The sequence below is a fragment of the Carcharhinus amblyrhynchos genome, chromosome 13 (genome assembly GCF_965287045.1).
Source record: "Carcharhinus amblyrhynchos chromosome 13, sCarAmb.v2.hapA, whole genome shotgun sequence".
Taxonomy (NCBI): Eukaryota; Metazoa; Chordata; class Chondrichthyes; order Carcharhiniformes; family Carcharhinidae; genus Carcharhinus; species Carcharhinus amblyrhynchos.
This window is the reverse complement of record NC_137336.1, coordinates 41,842,949-41,862,567: the sequence shown is the minus strand read 5'-3', so window position 1 is coordinate 41,862,567 and position 19,619 is coordinate 41,842,949. Positions and strand designations below refer to the sequence as shown.

The following is a 19,619-nucleotide window of genomic DNA, read 5'->3' as shown; positions in this document are numbered from 1 at the left end:
ATGGTGTTTACAATCAAATAAACCTGTTGGACTCTAACCTGGTGTTGTGAGACTTCTATGTTTTCCTCCAGTTCAACATCAGCATCTCCACAGCCTCAGCTGGGGGAATAGGGTTCAGCTTTTGTGGCTGTTTCATTTTAAGTTCCTGGCTTGCATTTGTACAGAGTAACTAATACTTTGTTATATAGAAGTGAACTATTATTTATAACATATTTGAATTTCAACCATTTGAAGGAAGTATTTACTGTATGAATCTATATTCATATTTACAATATAATGTCGAGGTTCTCTTACCTTAGGCTTATGGATTCTAGGCATAGGGGTATCATTGCTGTTGCTGACTAGTGCTATTTTCCTTAATGGGGGAAAAAATGCCTTGGTAGCTAAAATGCAAGCTAGAAATCGCAAGTTTAAAAACAGAAATTGCTGGAAAAACCAGCTAATGAGAGGAAGAGGCTCACCTCTCTTGTTAATGGGACCTTGCTTATTTCAAGTTGGGGTAAATACCAGGTGTTAAAGTACCAATCCTACAATATGACTACTCCTGTGGACATTAAGCACGCCCCTCAGCTGAATCACTCCTTTTCCCTCTCTCCCCGCCAAGGCGCACGCTCATACCTTACTGTGACCCCACCCCTCGCCCCAACTAAAGCGCACGCGCACCACCTCACTGTGCCGCACCCCCCCCCCCCCCCCCCCGCTGAAGAGCACGCGCACTTCCCACCGTCGCCCCCTCCCCGGCTGAGGCGCAGGTGCACGCGCACTCCCCACCTTCACCTCCCCGGCTGAGGCGCACGCACACTCCCTAGCGTCGCTCACTTCCCCCCGGCGGCGGCTCACGCACGCGCGCGCACGACCTCACCGTCGCCCCCTCCCCGCTGGAGACGCACGCGGACGCCCCGAAACTTGGCGCGTGCACACCGTTGGGAGGCGCAGGCGCACTGGCGGTGAAATGCCGGATGGCGGCGCCGGTGGTGGCGCTGCTGCAGGCCGGCGGCTGGGGTGAACACAGAGGCTGATAACGCGATGGAAGTGTGAGCGGGGAGCGGTGTGTTGTCGCCTTTTCCCCACCCCTCCACTCCCGTCCCGCGGCTTGAGCGGAGACCGATGTTTGTCCGCTCGCTGTCCTTGATGCGGTGGCGGAGCCTGGCTCCCTGGTTTCTCATGCTCGCTGCTGAGCTTCAATGAAGGCGGCGGCTGGCCGGCTCTGGGTTTTACTGTTTACCTCCCTCCCCCCTTCCTCAGCTCACCATGTCCGGGAAACATTTCAAAGGACCTGAAGTTAGTTGCTGCGTGAAATATGTTTTGTTCGGCTTCAACATAGTGTTTTGGGTAAGTGTTGCCGGCTGTTGTTTACACAGAGTGACCGAGCACCCGGGAGCCTTTTGTCTGACTCCGGCCCTCGGGACTTTCTTTTCCTTGTCTCTGGGACTGTGTCAGAACAAAAAAAATCTTCAGATCCCCTCGTTTCAGGCTGATCTGGAGGAAAAGTCCGCAGCTCATAGTTTGTGGAGTATTTTGCAACCAGTAAGAGCTTCCAATAATTTCAGTGCAGAGAGGTGGCAGAAGCTGCGTTCAAAAAGGACAATTATTGCCAATGTTTTAGTTTTGAGTTGATTTTCTTGCTCGTCGGTTGCTCGAAGCTGTTTGCCCGTTGACTTTTTCCTTTTGTTTGATTCCACTCAACAGTGCAAATGATCAAAGGGAGCATGATTCGTTTTTTTAAAAAGAAACAAAATCCCTAATTCCTGTATAGATTTCATCAGCCAGTATCTCTGTCAATGCACATTTTGTATTCTTTTAAAAAATCTGGTGATTTAAATAGTTGGGACAGCAAAGTGTCACCACTTTGGAAATTACAGCTTACTCTTAGTTATTTGTAGATACGGCGTTGCCCAATTTTAAGATTTTGGTCACAAGTTAATGATAAAATAAAAACGAAAAAGTAGTTTTTTCAACTTTTAAGGCATAGGCTTAAAAATTGAGTAGACTAATAAAAAGGCAATTGTCTGTAAAGAATGAGGTTTGAAGATTTAAAGGAGTTTGATTCACAACCAAAGTGGCCTTTGGGGTGAATAGGATGCAAGTTTGTGTGTTCCCTGCTTGTATTAAAACGTATCCCTGAGAAGTGTGCTGCTTGATCATTCACATAAGGCTCTTAAATGATTTGAGTTAATATAATGCAAACGTTTTAAATACCTAAGATTAAAAAGAGATGATTACAAATAGCAAGCTTTTGAGGTTGTTGTCGCAGTGTATTTGCCATTACTTTTCCTTTTGTAATTATTTGTAAAATGAAATGCAAAAGGCTAACATTCATAAATCAATTATTTCATTAATCTCATCTTCCAGCAGTTTGCTAGTGTTGTTAGTGTCACCTTCTTTCCAGAACTTGACAGCCATGGGTTTCCACCTGTTTGTCCTGTGCTGCCCATACACATTCCATTTAGATCAACTGCATCCAGTCTGTTATGCCTATCATCCATTTTCTCCTCTTGCATTTTCTGTTGATCTTTCTTTCCAATAATTCTGTCTATTGACTGCTCCAATTATATGACCAAAATATTTTACCTTTCTCTGTTTGTGTGCTAACTTTTTTTTGCAGTCATATCCAGCTGTTTATCATTAGATCTTCCATCTGACTAAATATGCAGAGCATCCTCCTACACGTCCACATCCCAAATTAAATCCTCTTATCAGTAGATTGTGTTTCTGAAGCATATAATGTAGATGATAAATAGGAGCATCTCAGTATTGTTATCCTAAGATTCAGATTCAATTTCAGTTAATATCTTCCACTTTGTCAAAGCTGGTCTTGGCTATCACAATTCTCCTTCAGATTTCACATTCACATAACCCATTATCTGTGCTAATCTGCCCAAGGCATGTGGACTTTCTTGGTTGTTCCATAAGAACATAAGAAATAGGAGCAGGAGTAGGCCATCTAACCCTTCGAGCCTGCCCCGCCATTCAATAAGATCATGCTGATCCATTTGCTTCAGTTATTACTTCAAGCATTAGGTCTCTAGATCATCATTCTCTTGGTCCTCTTCACGTTCGTTTGTAATCTGTCTTCTGCACTTTTGCTTTGTTTACAATTTCCAGTAGTGCCTCTTCCGACACTGCAGCTAGTTGCTGTATCATCTGTGTAGCTCAAGTTGTTGACGTTTGACCTATCAATGTTTGCTAATCTATACGGTTGGAAATTTGAAGTATAACATCACTGATAATGCCAACAGCAATTGATGAGTTTCCTTGATGAGTATCTTTAAATGGCAAGCAGGTGAGGAAAAGAACAGGAAGACCATTTGATTGGTGATTCAATTAAAAGGATGTGACGTGATAGTCTATTTTCTTTGGCAGTAACAGTATGCTTTCAGTTACCTGACCACGTGTTGTTGCCCTGTTGTGATCTCTTTGGTATGAGTTAACATTTTAAAATATGTAGATTTATATCAGTCGACTAAGAAAAATGGCAGCATACAGACTAGCCAAATTTCTGTCAAATTAATTATGGCATCTCATTGATCCATGGTGTCATGTAGTGAGCATGAATCAATATCTGGAACTGAAAAGCTTGTGGTGTCGTGTCACTGTTATTGAGCAGTTATCATAAACCAGAAGATGCTATGAGCTTTGCAATTTGAAAAAAAATACAGTTGCAAAATTGGATTAAATTATTAATAACGATATATTGATTCTCAATTTGTTTTAGATATTTGCCTTTTAAAATTATACTTAGTGAAACGTGGTCAAATAATTCCTGAAACGGCCTGAATATGTAGGCCTGCAGTGAAGACCCTGTAATAGCATTGCTATGTGGTAATTTCAAACTGGGCCACTGAACCTGATCGACAGGTGGAGATGGTGGTGTAATAGCAGTCTTACTGGACTAATACTCCAGAAGTCTAGAAAAATTAACTTGAGACATGGAAGTTGGTGGAATTGAAGTTCAAATTCATAAAAAAACTGGAACATGAAATTTCTTTCAATAATGCTAACCACGAAGCCATCATCTGTTATCATAATTCACTAATGCCCTTCAAGAAAAGAAATCTGCCGTCCTTATGCGGTCTGGTCTACATGTGACTCCAGATCCACAGAAATATGGTTGACTCTAAAATGGCCTAGCAAGGGCCAAGAGGGATGATGAATGCTAGCTTGGCTAGTGCCAAAGAATAAAACAAAAAGAGATAGTATAGGTAGTAATCTTGAATCTGGAATGAGATGGAGGTCATTTTGGTTCAGGATTGGTTGACTTCAAGTTCTAATGCTCTTCTGAGGTTTTAGATTGTGAATATGTATTGTATTAACTCTGTATATTTGATAAGAGCTAAGCTGACAATTGCTTGCTCATAATATTTATAATTTTCAGCAGAAAATGTTACAGGATGTCATCAAGGTGTTCATATCTATGCAGAAGTATTCAGAAGTGTGTTGTTCCTCTTGAATTATAATGCATTTTATACTGCACCAGAATGGCTTGCTATTTCAGACATTGGTTTGCATTGTCGGCTGTGGCTCAGTGGATAGCACTCTTGCCTCTCAGTCAGAAAGTTGTGGATTCAAATTGCACTCCAGAGATCTGAGTACAAAAATTAAGGCTGATTCCCCACTGCAACAAAAAGGGAATATTGCACTGAGTAAAAGATCCCATGGTACTGTTTTGAAGAGGAGGAGAGGAGTTATCCCTGGTGCCGTGTCCAATGTTTATCCTCCATCAAAAGCCAAAAACAGACAATTTATATTGCTATGTCTGGGACCTTGATGTATGGAAATTGGCTGAGGTGTTTTCCTACATTTCAGCAACAACAGCACTTAAAAAGAATATTCATAGAATATTCCAAACACTTTACAAGAGGCCATGGAAGGCACTATACAAATGCAAGTCTTTCTTTTCAAATGTCTACATGATGATGAATGCTGTCAGCTATTTCTGTTCTTTTTTTAATGAATACAGATATGTGTAAAAGAAATGGGCAATTTACATGGCATCATAAAGGGGGACTGAAATGTCAGGAGTTTCATTGACAAAGATCTATGGATTAATATACACTGTTTTGCATGCTGAGACACTGGAGCAACAATTAAGCAAACAAAATATTGATCTACATGGGGAATAAGGTACAAATCAGATAACAGTTGTGTTTAATGATATGCAGAAACTGTGCAGTATTTTGCTCAGACTGTATGATGAGTACGGTTCATTTTTGGTTATTTGAGGAACAAGGGGGGCATTCAGTCCCTGGAGGAGAGCCATAAAGCTTATTCTTAATGTCAAAGGACTGATTGTGCAGATACAAAACAACATTCGTCCATTAGGGAATAGAATGAACTAGTGGAAGAATTTACAGGCCAACTAACAATCTGATGACAGATTTTGATATGAAAGCTCCTTCCATGGCCACAACCATCTTTATACCAGCTCTTATGGTACTTATTCCTATGCTTACAGAAGTAATGGGTGAATGGGCCTTGATGCTGTTACAGGCAGTAGAGATTTGGGAGTTTACCTTGAATGGAAGATAGCAGGCCAGTCCTGAACTAACAAAAGTAATAGATAACTTCAACTTTATGGACGCTGTAAGATGTGAAGCTGGTCAGAAGTATTAGAATGGCCTAGTCTAAAGACAGCAAGGTATACATTGAATGTGCATATCATAATTCAGAGCCAAAGCTTTGGTTTCTGCTCACCAGGGGTAAGGATTAATTTGAGGAAAAATCTTGGCCTTTTCAGGCTTAAAAGTAGGAGATTGGGAGGGAAGTTTGTAAAACAATACAGAATTGTAAAAATAATATGATACAATAATATCGTCTGTTGTATTAGAGGGAAATGAGGAAAAAGACTTTGTGGGTAGTGGAAGCAGGATGGGCCAAAGCTGTCCTTACCTGTACCAACTTGTTTACTGGTTTATCCAGGAATACTGTGGTTAAATCTGGGTGTGGTTCCAGTAATGAATGTGAGATGCTTTATTGCTTTCAGTTGAAATCCTGTATTTCATACTGGGTATAGTTGCAATTTGGAAAAAAGCAACACTGTGATTGCAATGCAGATGGAACTGTGTATTCAGATATGCCAATCTATATAAGAAAAATTACTGTGTTATTTTTGAAGCATATGGGTCACGCCTAAATGATTTATTTTAATTAAAAATAACCAGTAATGTTTTTTAAAAAGTGAAATTTCAGGACTGTACTAAATCACATTATTGTTTCACACTGAAGTCATTAGTGTTAACAATGAAATATTAAAATAATAGTTTGAAAATGTTAACAAAGCAGCATCTCATTTTTTATTCTGAAATATGTTTTTTATTGAAAGGTATGTAGTATGATCTGTGTATGGAGGCCGACTAACTTTTGGGAATTGTAATAAAATTACTTGATTTTTACGAGTGTTTGAGGTTTGGATTCCAGTATTTTGCCCATTCTCTGAAAATCATGCAATTGGTCTTGATCGTTTTGCTGTACTTTGCAAAATTACTAATATTTCATCTTATTGGAGCTAAAGCAAATGGAAGGTTGTCAACAGGAAATTAAAAGTATATTGCTACTTTTATTATATTGTTTTCCTCTTTCACGAGTTTTGTTAAAACAAAGTATTGAAAATACTTAGTGGGTCAGGCATCATCAGAGTTAAGGCATCAGGAATTAATATTGCAGGTAGACGACCTTTCATGGAAAAAGTTCGAGATATAACATGTTTTAGACAAGGAAAAAGGGGACGGAAACAAAGAACAAAAAAGAAAGTCTGTGATTGTGTTAAGCAGAGAGATTAAAAGGCAAAAGGATTGGTCATGAAACAAGTGGTGCGACCTGGGGTGGTGTACATAGCAGAATCATAATCAGCTAATTTCTGGAAAAAATGGGAGCAGACCTTATGTGGAATTATTAAATTTGATATTGGTTGTAAAGTGGCTGTTCAAAAAATGAAGTGCTGTTTTTCAGCAGTGTAGGAGGTCAAGGCTAGATTTGGCAGTGAGGTGAAACATTAGAATAACAAGCGACTTTCATGATTGCATTTGTAATTTGTAGAGTTGTTTCCCAAAGGGATCACCCAATCAATGTTTGATCTCCCCAATGTAGAGGAGACTGCATTTATGAGCAGCAAATAAAGTAGCACAAGTAAATTGCTGTTTCTCCTGGAAGGTGTTTGGTCCTTTGGGACAACAGAATAAGAACAAAAACATGCAATTAATAAAGACTAGATACCTGCCCTAGGGAAGTGTTTGAGTGAATCTTAGGCTGTAGGCAACACTGCTAAAAGTGTAGGTATTACCTGTCTTGTCTTGTGAAATAGATGATCTGTTACTTTGAACATTGCAGTTCTTGAAATGATGGTGCAGTTCTTGAAATGATGGTGCTCCCATTCTGGTCTTAGGTCGGTAACTACAACGTAACATGCCTGAAGAAACAGCCACCAAGGGCAGGGAGTTGAGTTGAAGGGACTTTGAACCAGTGTTTCAAGAAAATTATTATACTATGCATTGGTAGAGGTCATAGCAATGGATGATATTGCTTCCGTTTTTGTCCATAGCCCATAAAGTAGACGTTGTGGTGTTTGAAGCTGTGCCCATCCAGGTGAGGGGAAAGTGTTTAGTTATGCTTCCAACTTGAGCCCTGTGGAGAGTTTTGTCCTCCATTAGTTTGCAGATTGTCCAACTTGGGCCAGGAATCAAGTCATTCTTAAGATTATTATGTAATTTCAGCCCTGCTTTGTAACTATGATATTTACATAACTGCAATTACTGCCAATGCATGCCCAGTTGTAATGTTTTGGACTGTCAATGCGAACAACAGAATAGGCGGTGACCAGAAGCAGAGATGCTTATCAGATAGTTGTTAAAGACTGATTAAAAAAGCATCACCTTCTCTGATTCAGTGGGGAAGAAAGAAGCTGAGGGAGGGGAGATTTCTGACAGCTGCAATTCAGGATTATAACCTCCATATTCTGTCTTTGGAGCTCTGGAGTTTCTTCAGTTAGATCTTATTCTAATCCTGAAGCTGTTCACTCAGTTTCTGATTCCTGCGGGTGGATGGGTCTCCTTGCACATTCTGAATCACTCGCTCTGGAACCTTTTCTCCTTAAACTTTCGTACCGGGTAGTAGCCCTGGAGCTGCAAACATTATGGCGTTTGCAATTTGGAATTACGGCCATCATGGCTGGATCAGCTGCCTTCCTTCCAACACCATGCGATCATGCCCAGATTGCCTGCTCACCCGCCATGGGGTTCAGAAATTGGGTGAAGTGCTTGGGAATCAGCGTAAGATCCAGCCAGCCAGCATTGTTTCTCCTAGAAGTGATGCCAGTGGATTTCTATGCATGCACAGACAAGTGTGTATGTGTAGGTGTGTTTCGACAGCCATCTTCACTTGGCAGGAAATGCTCTGTATTTACATAACTGGTTAAGCCGCTGATTAATTGTAGTTCTCATGGTGTTGATGTGTGACTTGGCAGTAGCAGTGTCAGCAAGGGAGATAGAGAGAAAATGGAATTACAGGCCGGTCAGCCTGATGTCAGTAGTGAGTCAATTCCACAGTCCATTGTCAAAGATTTTACAGCAGAGGACTTGGAAAATAGTAGTAGAATCGGACAGAGTCAGCATGGATTTATAAAAGGGAAATTATGCTTGTCAAATTTACTAGAATTCTTTGAGGATGTAACTAGTGGAATTGATGAGGGGGACCCAGTAGATGTGGTTTGTTTGGACTTTCTGAAGGTTTTTGACAAGGTCCCATGCAAGAGGTTGGCAGGTAACGTATAAAGCACATGGGTCAGGGATAGTTTATTCAAATGGATAGAAAACTGGTGGCAGACAGGAAACAAAGTAGGAATAAATGGGTCTTTTTCCAAATGCCACATAGTGACCAGTGAAGTACCATAGGGATCTGTGCTAGCACCTCAGCTATTCACAATATATATTAATGATTTAGATAAGGGAACTAAATGCAATATCCTCCAATTTGCAAATTACGCAATGCTGGGTGAGCTCTGAGGAGGATGCAGAGCTGCTTCAATGTGATTTGGGACAAGCTGAGTGAGTGGGCAAATGCATGGCAGAAGCAGTATAATGTGGATAAATGTGAGGTTATCCACTTCGATAGCAAAAACAGGAAGGCAGATTATTATCTGAATGGGTATAAATTGAGAGGGAAATGTGCAGTGAGACCTGGGAGTCCTTTTACACCAATCACTATAGGTAAGCATGCTGATGCAGCAGGTGGTAAAGAAGGCAAATTGTATTTTGGTCTTCATTGCAAGAAGATTCAAGTACAGGAGCAAGGATATCTTACTGCACTTCTACAAGGCCTTGGTGAGGCCATACCTGGAATATTGTATGCAGTTTTGGTGTCTTTATCTAAGAAAGGATGCTCCTGCTATAGAGGGAATGCAGCAAAGATTTACCAGACTGATTCCTAGATGGCAGGACTGATGTATGAAGTGAGATTGTGTCAGTCAGGATATTAGCTGGAATTCAGAAGAACGAGAAGAGGATCTCATAAAAACTTAAGTTCCAACAGGTCTAGACAGGGTAGATGCAGGAAGGATGTTCCCAATGGTGGAGGTCTCCAGAACCAGAGATCATAATCAAATGATACGGGATAAACCTTTCAGGACTGAGATGAGGAGAAACTCCTTCACCCAGAGAGTGGTGAGCTTGTGCAATTCACATCACAAAAAGCAGTTGAGGCCAAAACATTGTATGTTTTCAAGAAGGAGTTAGATATAGCTCTTGGGGCGAAATGGATTAAAGAATATGGGGAAAAGCGAGATCAGGCTATTAAGCTGGATGATAATGAATGATACCAAAGGCTTGAAGAGCCAAATGGCCTAACTCCAGCTCCTGTGATGTATGTTTCTGTGTCTTTGAAGACCAGCGAATGGTGAGCCGAGCACTTCAGTGGTATGAGTGCCACTGATCAGCACACACCTGGATATTGCCCAGTTCTAGCTTTAGTTGACAACAGCTGCTGCAGGAAAGAAGCTTAACATTGTGTAGTTGTCAACAAATGTCCTATGAAGCTGAGAATGTTTGAGCAAATTATGGTGCCCAGGGAACTCTTGCAATGTTTGATCTCCATCAACCACGATCTCTTCCTCTGTCAAGTATAATTCCAGCCGTTGAAGGGTTTTCCTGTTGGTCCCTACTGACTAGTTTCTTTGGGCAATGCTGCCTTTGTTTTGAAAGCAGGCCCTCAGGTGACCCAGCATTCTGTTTTTGGATTATGCCTGTGATCAGGTTGGGATCCAAGTCACTTTGGGATCTGAACTAAGCATCAGTGATGTAAGCACTGCATGATTGCACTGTTAATGACTATCTATTTCCTTGGTTATTAGGAGCAGGCTGCTGGATTTGCTGTTTGTGGGTTTTTTCCTGTTGAATATGGTATATCTGAAGAATTTTTTCAAGTTGTCAGGTAGATGATTGGCAAAGCTGCACTGATTTTTTTCAATATTTGATCTCTGAATGTGCCAATGCTGTCAAGGTTGCATTTATTGTCCATTACTAGTTGTTGTGAAAAAGTAGTTGTAGCCACTACCTTGAACTATTGTAATCATTTGTGGTAATCATGTTCCTACAATATTGTTAGACAGGGAATTCTAGCGTATTTACCAGTGGAAATGAAGAAACTTAGAGAAAAAGATCAAAATAACAACTGAAATTTGTAAAAAAAAATACAGCAGAGATACATTCCAAATGTCTTGGGATATTCATTATTTAAGATACCTCATGGAGTGCAAACGGTTTAGATCTGTAAGCTTAAATAACTCATCTCATTAAAGTGACCATGAAATTTATAATAGAAATAGTAATACATTTGATATAGAAATTGCAATCTGGATTTAAATCTTGACTAAGCACAATTTTTGTTACATATCTTAAAAGTAGACAGGAACATGTATATGCTTCGTTAATGGTGGAGAAACATTTGATCATGTTTATTATCCAATGTTAATATATATATTGCTGAAACAGTAAAGTTGAGGTTTGTCCAGAATCTATGTCCGGATTGGAAAATGAGTATCAGGCTAGAAAAGGGACAGGCAATCACACACACACTAAGTGAAGGGAGAGTGTAGTAAGGCTGTGTACAGTCATCAAAATTAAGCGGCCAATACAGAACAAATATTCGGAGGTGAAAGCAAAATACTGGGGATGTTGGAATCTGAAACAAAAACAGAAAATGCTGGAAAATCTCAGCAGGTCTGACAACATCTGTGGAGAGATAATAGAGTAAGAAGTCTCAACACCAAGTAAAAGTCCCATGGGTTTATATGGTTGCAAAAGTCACTAGCTTTTGGAGTGCTGCTCCTTCGTCAGGTGAAGGAAGCTAGTGGCTTTTGCTACCAAATAAACCTGTTGGACTTTAACCTGGTGTTGAGACTTCTTACTGTGTTTATCCCAGTCCAACGTTGGCATCTCCACATCGAGCGAGAATAGAGTTGGCATTTTGAGTCTGGATGACCCTTCGTCAGAGCCTTTGGAGAGTCAGACGTACTTCCAGGGTTTAGAATTGAAGACCAGAATCAAACAAGCTTGCAACGCACTGACAGCACAAAGCTACTTGCATAATTAAAAGAGGCCCTATAAAATATCATAAGCCAAGTAAAATGGAGAAGTTTAGGATATGGATTGAACATGGACACCAAAAAGACAAAAACAATGCTAGTCAGAAGGAAGACATTAAAAAAAAGTGAAGATCGAAATAGATGGTGTCACACTGCAACATATTGATAAGTTTGCCTATATAGGACAAATGATAAGCTGGGATGTGATGCTGAATTCAGAAGAAGGATAGAGATAGCCAGAAGTAACGTTGTGAAGATGAAGGATGTGTTAACAACAAGAAAACTCAAGCTTGTGACAAGAAAAACACTCAAATTGCTACATTGCTCCACTTTCCTGTATGCCTCAAATGGATAAAGATCGATAGATGAATATCGAAGAAAATTTGGATGCCAAGATGTATGCTTAAAATTCCATTTACAGACTGTATGACAAATGAAGAGGTATTTAAAATTGCAAGAACAAAAATAACAATTGTATCCAGAAAATAAAATGTCAATACTTCAACAATTTGATCGGAGCTGAAAACCTAAACTTCTACGCTAGAGGGCAAAATGGAGAGCAGCAGAAAGAGTCAGTTTAGGTACAATTGGGCAATCAATGTCACTGTGTAGTTGCAGCAAGCTACATTGGACCTGAGAATGGCACGCCAGACAGACGTCACGATGTACAATGACAGAAGATCTTCTGGTAGGAAAAGCTACAAGAAGAGGCAGAGAAGGGGGAAAGAGGGAACAGCAGCTATATATCCAAGGCAGGATACTGTATGTTGGAGTGGAATCTTGCTGGCAGAGGATCTTTTATGTTTTCCTTGCAGGACAGTTGTGATCACCACCTTATCCAAAAGTCAACATTCAGGACTACTTAGTGACAGCCTAGATTGTTTTTGACTTTGAAATGAGAATTCACCCATAACTCATGTTTCAGTGTCTATTTTAAAAGTAAAGTGCTTTGATGTGCAAGCTTTTAATACGACATTTGAGGATGGTTTTACATCTGACATTAAAGGGTTAAAAGCATTTTCAATACATTGCAACCATTACACAATATTGTGATGCTAAAGCCAGGAATGGATTTGTGTATGGAATATTTTTGGAGGTATTATTTAGCTGAGACAGTTTTTTTCTATATTGCTATATATCTCAAATAAAATGTTACTTTCTAAAATTCAAGAGACAAAATTACATTATAGAGTGAAGTAAACCTTTTAATATACATGTTGTAATTCAAGTAGAATGTAATTATGTATTACAATGCCAGCTGACTTTGACTCCCAAGTACATTTTTGAAATACATTAAAGTGCTTCTAATGTTTGTCATTTAATTTTGAGATTTGAGTGGAAAAATTTATAGTTTGCAGTGCTCATTTTAAAACATGGATAAATGCTATGTACTATTTACTCCAATATAATTGCTGTGGTTAACTCTTCATCCGATAGAAAGCTAAATTTTCTATTCTGAAAACGTGTACCCATCTCCTTGTCGGTTTGTAAGGTACAAGCCAGGTGCCCGTGGGTTCTGCTGCATAGTAAATGTGTTTTGATTTTTACTCTTATTTTTTCATGTAACATCTTATGCTGAAGGCATTTTTCGTAGACGTACTTTGAAGTGCTTTAAAATAAACAAAACTATCACTTTTGATTTAATTACTGATCAAATCATATAGATGATTGTTTCTAGTCAAATAATGTGCAGAATGTGGAGGAAAAAGCAGGATGATGGCACAAAGTCATAATATATTAATTCGGAGAGCTGGTGCAGACACTGGGCCGAATCACCGCTTCATGCGCCAGAATGATTTTGTGATTGAGCTAATCAGCTGTTGTCTGCATGACAATCAAAGGGAAAAAATAATCTTAGTCTCACTCATGACAAATAAAGAGAAAATTGCAGGGAGACTTACTTTCATTCGTGGGATGTGGACGTCACTGGCAAGGCCAGCACTTTTTCTCCATCCCCCAATGTCCTGTAAAATGTCGGTGAGCCGACTTAATGAATGGCTGCAATTGTGTATTGAAGATGAAGGGAGGGCGTTCAATATTGTACATTTGCTTACAATAAAGTCCTGCCTTTTGCAACTTTTATTCACCTATTCATTTGCCCATGCTTAAGTCTTTGTACACCAGATCATCCATTTGTATGAGCAATTGTTCCCTTATCTGTGTTTTCTTTCTCCACTCATTAAAGACATGTTATTATTATGCGTTAACAACTCTATTCTGGAGAGATGTGGCCACAGTTGGTGGTTGGTGCTGATGGGCAGAGATCTCAGTATATTCTAACAGAGAGATGGTGTAAGTCTCTAGAAGCAGATCCAGTAGTCCTAACCCTGGGCAATTATTCTCTCTTTTTAAGCACCTTTCCAACAGGGGTGAGCAGCTGTTCCTGGAATGGTTGCAGCTGAAATGATGCATGAATGGAGACATTAACCTGGAAATGTCTGAATCCCCCAGACCAGAGCTGCAATAACAACCCTGTTCATTTTGAAATGTTCACTGATTTGTTTTTTGTATGTGAAACTTGGGAGTGAGGAAGGATAATGGTTGCCAGAGTCAAAAGAAAATGTTACTTTGTAATTTTTAAAATGAAAGTACTTTGCAATTCTTTATGCTTGTCTGTCATTTTTGAGATGATTCATGTTTTTCTTAAATGAGGATTGTCTCTTAAATTTTTCAATAAATGTCTTGGATGTTAAAAGAACGGATGAGTCTTTTGTTACAACATTGAGGTCAGAGGCTTTCCTTGACTATCAAATACCATAACTTGCTGTACAGTAACTGCATAAAGCAATACAGCCCTGCTTCCATTGTTGGAATCTATTTGACTCCCATTTTAAAACATAGCCATCATTTGTAATTTGGCCATTTGCGAGGTTTTGCAGAAATGTAACTCTACCGAATGCTGCGAATTTAATGTACTGTAACACTGAAACATTTAATATAAATGCAGTTTGTTATAATTCAGGTAGAATGTGATTATGTATTGCAATAAGAGCTAACTTTGTCTTCCAAGTGCATTTCTGACCCAGTAACGGTATGTAATATGTTGTCTGAGGTCACGTGCCAACCAATACAAGAACAGCTTCTTCTGTTCTGCCATCAGACTTTTGAATGTGCCTACTTTGCATTAAGTTGATCTTTTTGCTACACCCTAGTTACGACTGTAGCACCACATTCTGCACTTTCTCGTTTCCTTCTCTATGAACGCTATGCTTTGTAGAGTGTGCAAGAAACAATACTTTTCACTGTATGCTAATACATATGACAATGAATCAAATCTAAGTATGAGTGTGCAGAATTTAATGTTCCCAAGTGCTTGCCACCCTTGCCTTTCCAGGTTGTAAAGATCACCAGTTTGGAAGTTCAATTTTAGAATTATTGGTGACTTGCTGCTCTGCATTGTAGATAGTATTTTCGTCAGCCACAGTGGAGGAAATGGTAGATGAGTTGCCAATTAACTTGGCAGTTTTGTCCTGGACGGTGCTGTCATCTTTGAGCATTGGAGCTGCACTCATCCAGGCAAATGGGAAGTGTTCAGTTACACTCTTGACGTGTGCTTTGTAAATGGTAGGCTTTGGGGGAGGTCCGGTGATGAATTCCCAGCCTGTGATCTCCTCAGGAAGCTGATAGTGGGGGAGTTAACAATGATAATGGTATTGAATATCAAAGGGAGGTGGATAGACTTCCTCCTTTTGGAGATGGCCATTGCCAAGCAGCTGTTATGCAATGTTTCTTCTACATGCAACCTATATCAAAGATTTTTGTTGCTGCTTATAATGAGTTAATGAAGTACCTGTCTTGCTTATTCTTGATATATTCACTTGGCCCGCTGTTGCTTTTGTGTCTGTCATTTATTTATACTCGTGTTTTTCCTCACATATTCTTGAAGTGGTGGACTGTTGGTCCAGGTGGGGGTGGTGGGGAAAGTATTTACAGTGTATTTGTAATTTGCCTGTTACTTGTTCATTACTGACTACATCCTTTAGTATTTTCTGTCACCCATACCTCAAGGTTTCGCTCTTGACAAGTTGAAAGAAGGAAGATGAATTTGCATTTATTTAGAACCTTTTGTGCCGTAGGTTGTCCCAAATATCTTAAAGGCCAGTGAATTTCTTGTCACTGTCGCTTTGTAGGCAAAGGAGTGGCTAAAGATCCACTCAACTTGTAATAGTTTCTGAAAACTCAATTTCAAACCCATTTAGGTTTGAGCAGCCTAATTCTATTTCTGAATAATTGACTGGGAAAACCAGTAGTGCAGTGCACACCATTGATTGATGGTGCAAAATAGTAGGACATGAAATTAACTGAGGGCAATTTCTATAAAACCAGAAATTGGAAAATACCATTTCCAGTTCATAAATACTGGACCTTCAACAGAAAATGGAAATGCAATACTTAAACAAAAATGATTGGGAGAGGCAAGTGTAAGGTTAATTTTGTCTTGCATACGTTGCTTTAAATTGAAAGTATAGAAATCTTACTCGCTCTAACCGGAAGTGTTGTATAATTATATGTAGCTCACTCAGTGATTTTGTCGCATGTATCCAGCACTGATTTCAAAGCCTTAGAGCTATCTTATTAGTTAATAAGTTAGTAATTGTTATCATATATATTAACATCTGCTCTATAAACTTAGTGTTATTGTATGTTTTGTCTTGCAGTTGCTTGGAGCAGCATTTCTTGGAATAGGCCTCTGGGCGTGGGCTGAAAAGGTATTTTGCGTAAGCATGGACTTTGTACAAGATGCAGTCAAGCCTAATTTACATAACTTTTGTATGCAATCTTTTCTCTGGGGGGAAAAAAATGCATCTTGTATTGTTAGAATTAGTAACGTTTGAAGGAGGAAGGACCATATAAATTGGATTCTGTTTCTGCTAATGAAGTATTTCCACTTCAGTCCCTTTTATTCTTTGTTTACTGACTTGATCATCATTGGAAAGCCAACATTTATTTCCCATCCCTTATCACCCTTGAGAAAGTGGCAATGAGCTATGTTCTTGAACTGCTGTAGTTGTTATGTTGTTGGGTAAAGAGTTCCAGGATATTTACCCAGTGGCAAAAAGGAATGGTGATATATTTCTTAGTGAGTATGTCACTTGAAGGGAAACTTCTAAGTGGTGCTGTTCCCATCCACCTGCTGTGAACCATAGGATCTCTACAGTGCAGTAGAGACCAAAATCCCCATAACCCCCATGGTGAATCCACCTAACCTACACATCTTCAGACACTGACACAATTTTAGTCTGGCTACTCCACCTGACTACGTCTTTATGGGAGGAGACATGGAGAATGTGCAAACTCTACACAGTTACCCAAGGAAGGCCGAATCAAACCTATGTACTTGGTGCTGTGAGGCAGCAGTGCTAACCATTGTGCTGCACATTCTTGTGCTTATTCTTCTAGTCAGTTGAGGTCACAGGTTTGGGAAGTGCACCTGAAAAAGCCTTAAGAGAGTTGCTATCAGCAGGTTTTTCAAAACCTTTTGAGCCACAGAATCCTTCTGACCTCCCAAAAGTATTGACGTAACCCCAAGAAGTATTTTATTGTAATGGAGACTTAAATCATAGTTTTTTTTAATCATTGTGCAATAGGTACAAACATACAAAATCAAATTGAAAAATGTTTTTTCTATTTCTTATAACTATACACTCATTCTAACTAAAAAGTCCTCTAGTTGAAAAAGTACTTCCAATCTTGTCATTTTTAATGGGAGGTGTAATGCTGACCTTTGGCTCACATTCATTTAAGACTGGGAGTGCTGTTTGAGAGGGAGATTCTTATTTCAGACATGCATGCGCAGACACAGTCACCAAAAGAAACACACGCTCTCCCTCCCTCTCTCCCTCACGCACACATCTCTTTCTTGTGCATGCTTCACTTTCTCTGTTGTGCAAACCACTGTCCCATGCACACCTCTCTTTCTATCGCATGCACTTATTGCCCTCGTGTGGGGGGGCGAAGTGTGCACAGTGGCATGTGGTGGCAAGAGGCAGGTGCGCGTGGGGGGGCAAGGGACGTGTGCGTGGGGCTAGTTGTCTCCCAGTGTGGCGTGTGCACGTCTCTCTCTTTTCCAGTCCGGTGTGAGCGCTTCTCCCCATCTCCTCCTCCCCCCCTCTCTGGTGCGTGCGCTTCCCCTCCCCCCGCTCTGGTGTGTCGCCCCCTCAGGTGCATGTCCTCCCCCTCTGTCGTGCGCTTTTCTCTCTCTTTCGCCGCACACCCCTCTTGCATGCTTGTTTCTTTCTGTCTCCCTTGGAAGCAAAATAATGTTTTAGTATTTCTCTGATCTTGCAATTCTGGGCTGTCCTGATTCTTTTTTTGCTTGTTGGAATGTAAGTCTTAGAGCACTGCATAATAATAGGAAGCTAGCTAGAATATTTCTGTATCTTTGACCAATTCTAACGCTGTGCAATATTTTCTCTTCCAGGGTGTGCTTTCAAACATTTCTTCTATTACAGATCTGGGAGGGTTTGACCCAGTGTGGTTGTTCATTGTGGTAGGTGGAGTGATGTTCATTCTTGGATTTGCTGGCTGTATTGGTGCACTCCGTGAGAACACATTCCTTTTGAAGTTTGTAAGTATATTTACATTCCTCTTAATGTGTTGGAAAATTACAATATAGATTGTTTATTAAGTTTTCTTTCAGTTATAATTAAGTTCCTCAACAGTTCCTGAAACAACAATTGTGTTCTAAATATTTCCTCACTTTTAAACTATGATTGAAAATTGTTTGTAGATTTAGTAAGTTAGAAAACAAACCAAAATAGTGCATGTTGGAATTCTGTCAAATAATTATTGAATCGTTTATGAAATTTGATTCATACGTATTTGAGCATATTTTTGCTCAAAACTAGAAAATTATTTGGAATTGCATTCGAGAATGTTATTAACAGATTTGAAAAGGAGTGGTAATGATTTTTCGAGATTGCAGAAGCCAACTGATGCTGGCAATATATGCATACATGATTTGACCATTATGGCTGTGAATGCTACAATCCAATACATCAGGGAGGAACTCAGCAATACTCCCTTTGGCTCCACGTGTTGTAGAAATCATTGCTAACTATTTGTGGTTAAACTGCTTCTGACAAAAATGATGTTTTTTTTCTAGTTTTAATTTAATAGCTATTCCTTTGTACCTATTCAAAGCACATAAACAATTAAAAACTCCCATTGCAATTCAAATTCCTGTACCAAACTTATTTTGATAGTGTAGTACGTTTTGTGAAGTCAATAATCCAACATCTTGTTGTCTGATGGTTACTGTGTATAGGATCCACAATTCCTTTTTAAATTTGACTGGTGGGGAATTCAAAACCCAGGTCTGCACAGTAATACCTGTCTGCATTAACCATAGATTAATTTTGTCTGAATTGGAAGCTAATGTAATTTAAAATTTTAGAAGAAACTGGTCACTTTGGTAAGACATTTAAGGAAATGCAGACCAATTGGGTCCAACTTATTTACAATGGCTAACTTAGGTTTTAAGAGTTGAAATAGTTTTGTAATTTTGTACACTTGAGCTAAGAATATCTACTGCAAGTATGTAACTGTGTGACCATTAAATGTTGTTTTTCCCTGTTTTCAAAATGGGGCAACTTCTCGAGACAGTGTAAATCCAACACCTAAAGTTGTATGGTTACTGGATATGGTTTGCTGTTTCTTTGCTAGTCATGTTGCTGAGAACTCTTGAGACATCATGCTATATGAAGGCATGGGAACTTGCACACAAGAATAGTTTCTGATTAAAATCTTGAAAGTAGTAAGATTTGAAAATACGTCACTAACTTTTTTGGGTGTTAGTATTTCAAACACTCAAGCATGCAGGCAAAAGACATTAGCATGACAGCATTTGAGTTGAGCTTTATCTTCAACCATGATCTCCCAAATAAAAATTACCGTCGGACCAAATGGAGAGGCAAATCTGCTGTTTGTCAACTCAACTCTACGTTGACCATGATGTAACCTGTTAGCAGCACGATCTCTCTCTTGCTTGTCCTTAAAGTAACATCAGCTGGTCTTAAAGGAAGACGCTTCAGCTTTTGTTGGTACC

At 39.5% G+C, this 19,619-nt stretch overlaps 1 protein-coding gene across 1 annotated transcript in view; it reads left to right on the top strand.

The window, feature by feature from the left end:
• Positions 1 to 927: 927 nt before the first annotated feature.
• Positions 928 to 19,619, top strand: part of tspan17 (tetraspanin 17) — a 37,261-nt gene continuing 18,569 nt past the window's right edge. Inside the window, exons 1-3 of the mRNA XM_080201571.1 lie at positions 928 to 1,332; positions 16,231 to 16,281; positions 17,994 to 18,140. Of these exons, the coding sequence (XP_080057697.1) occupies positions 1,252 to 1,332; positions 16,231 to 16,281; positions 17,994 to 18,140 (279 nt within the window). The 5' untranslated portion in view covers positions 928 to 1,251. The remainder of the gene's footprint in view (positions 1,333 to 16,230; positions 16,282 to 17,993; positions 18,141 to 19,619) is intronic.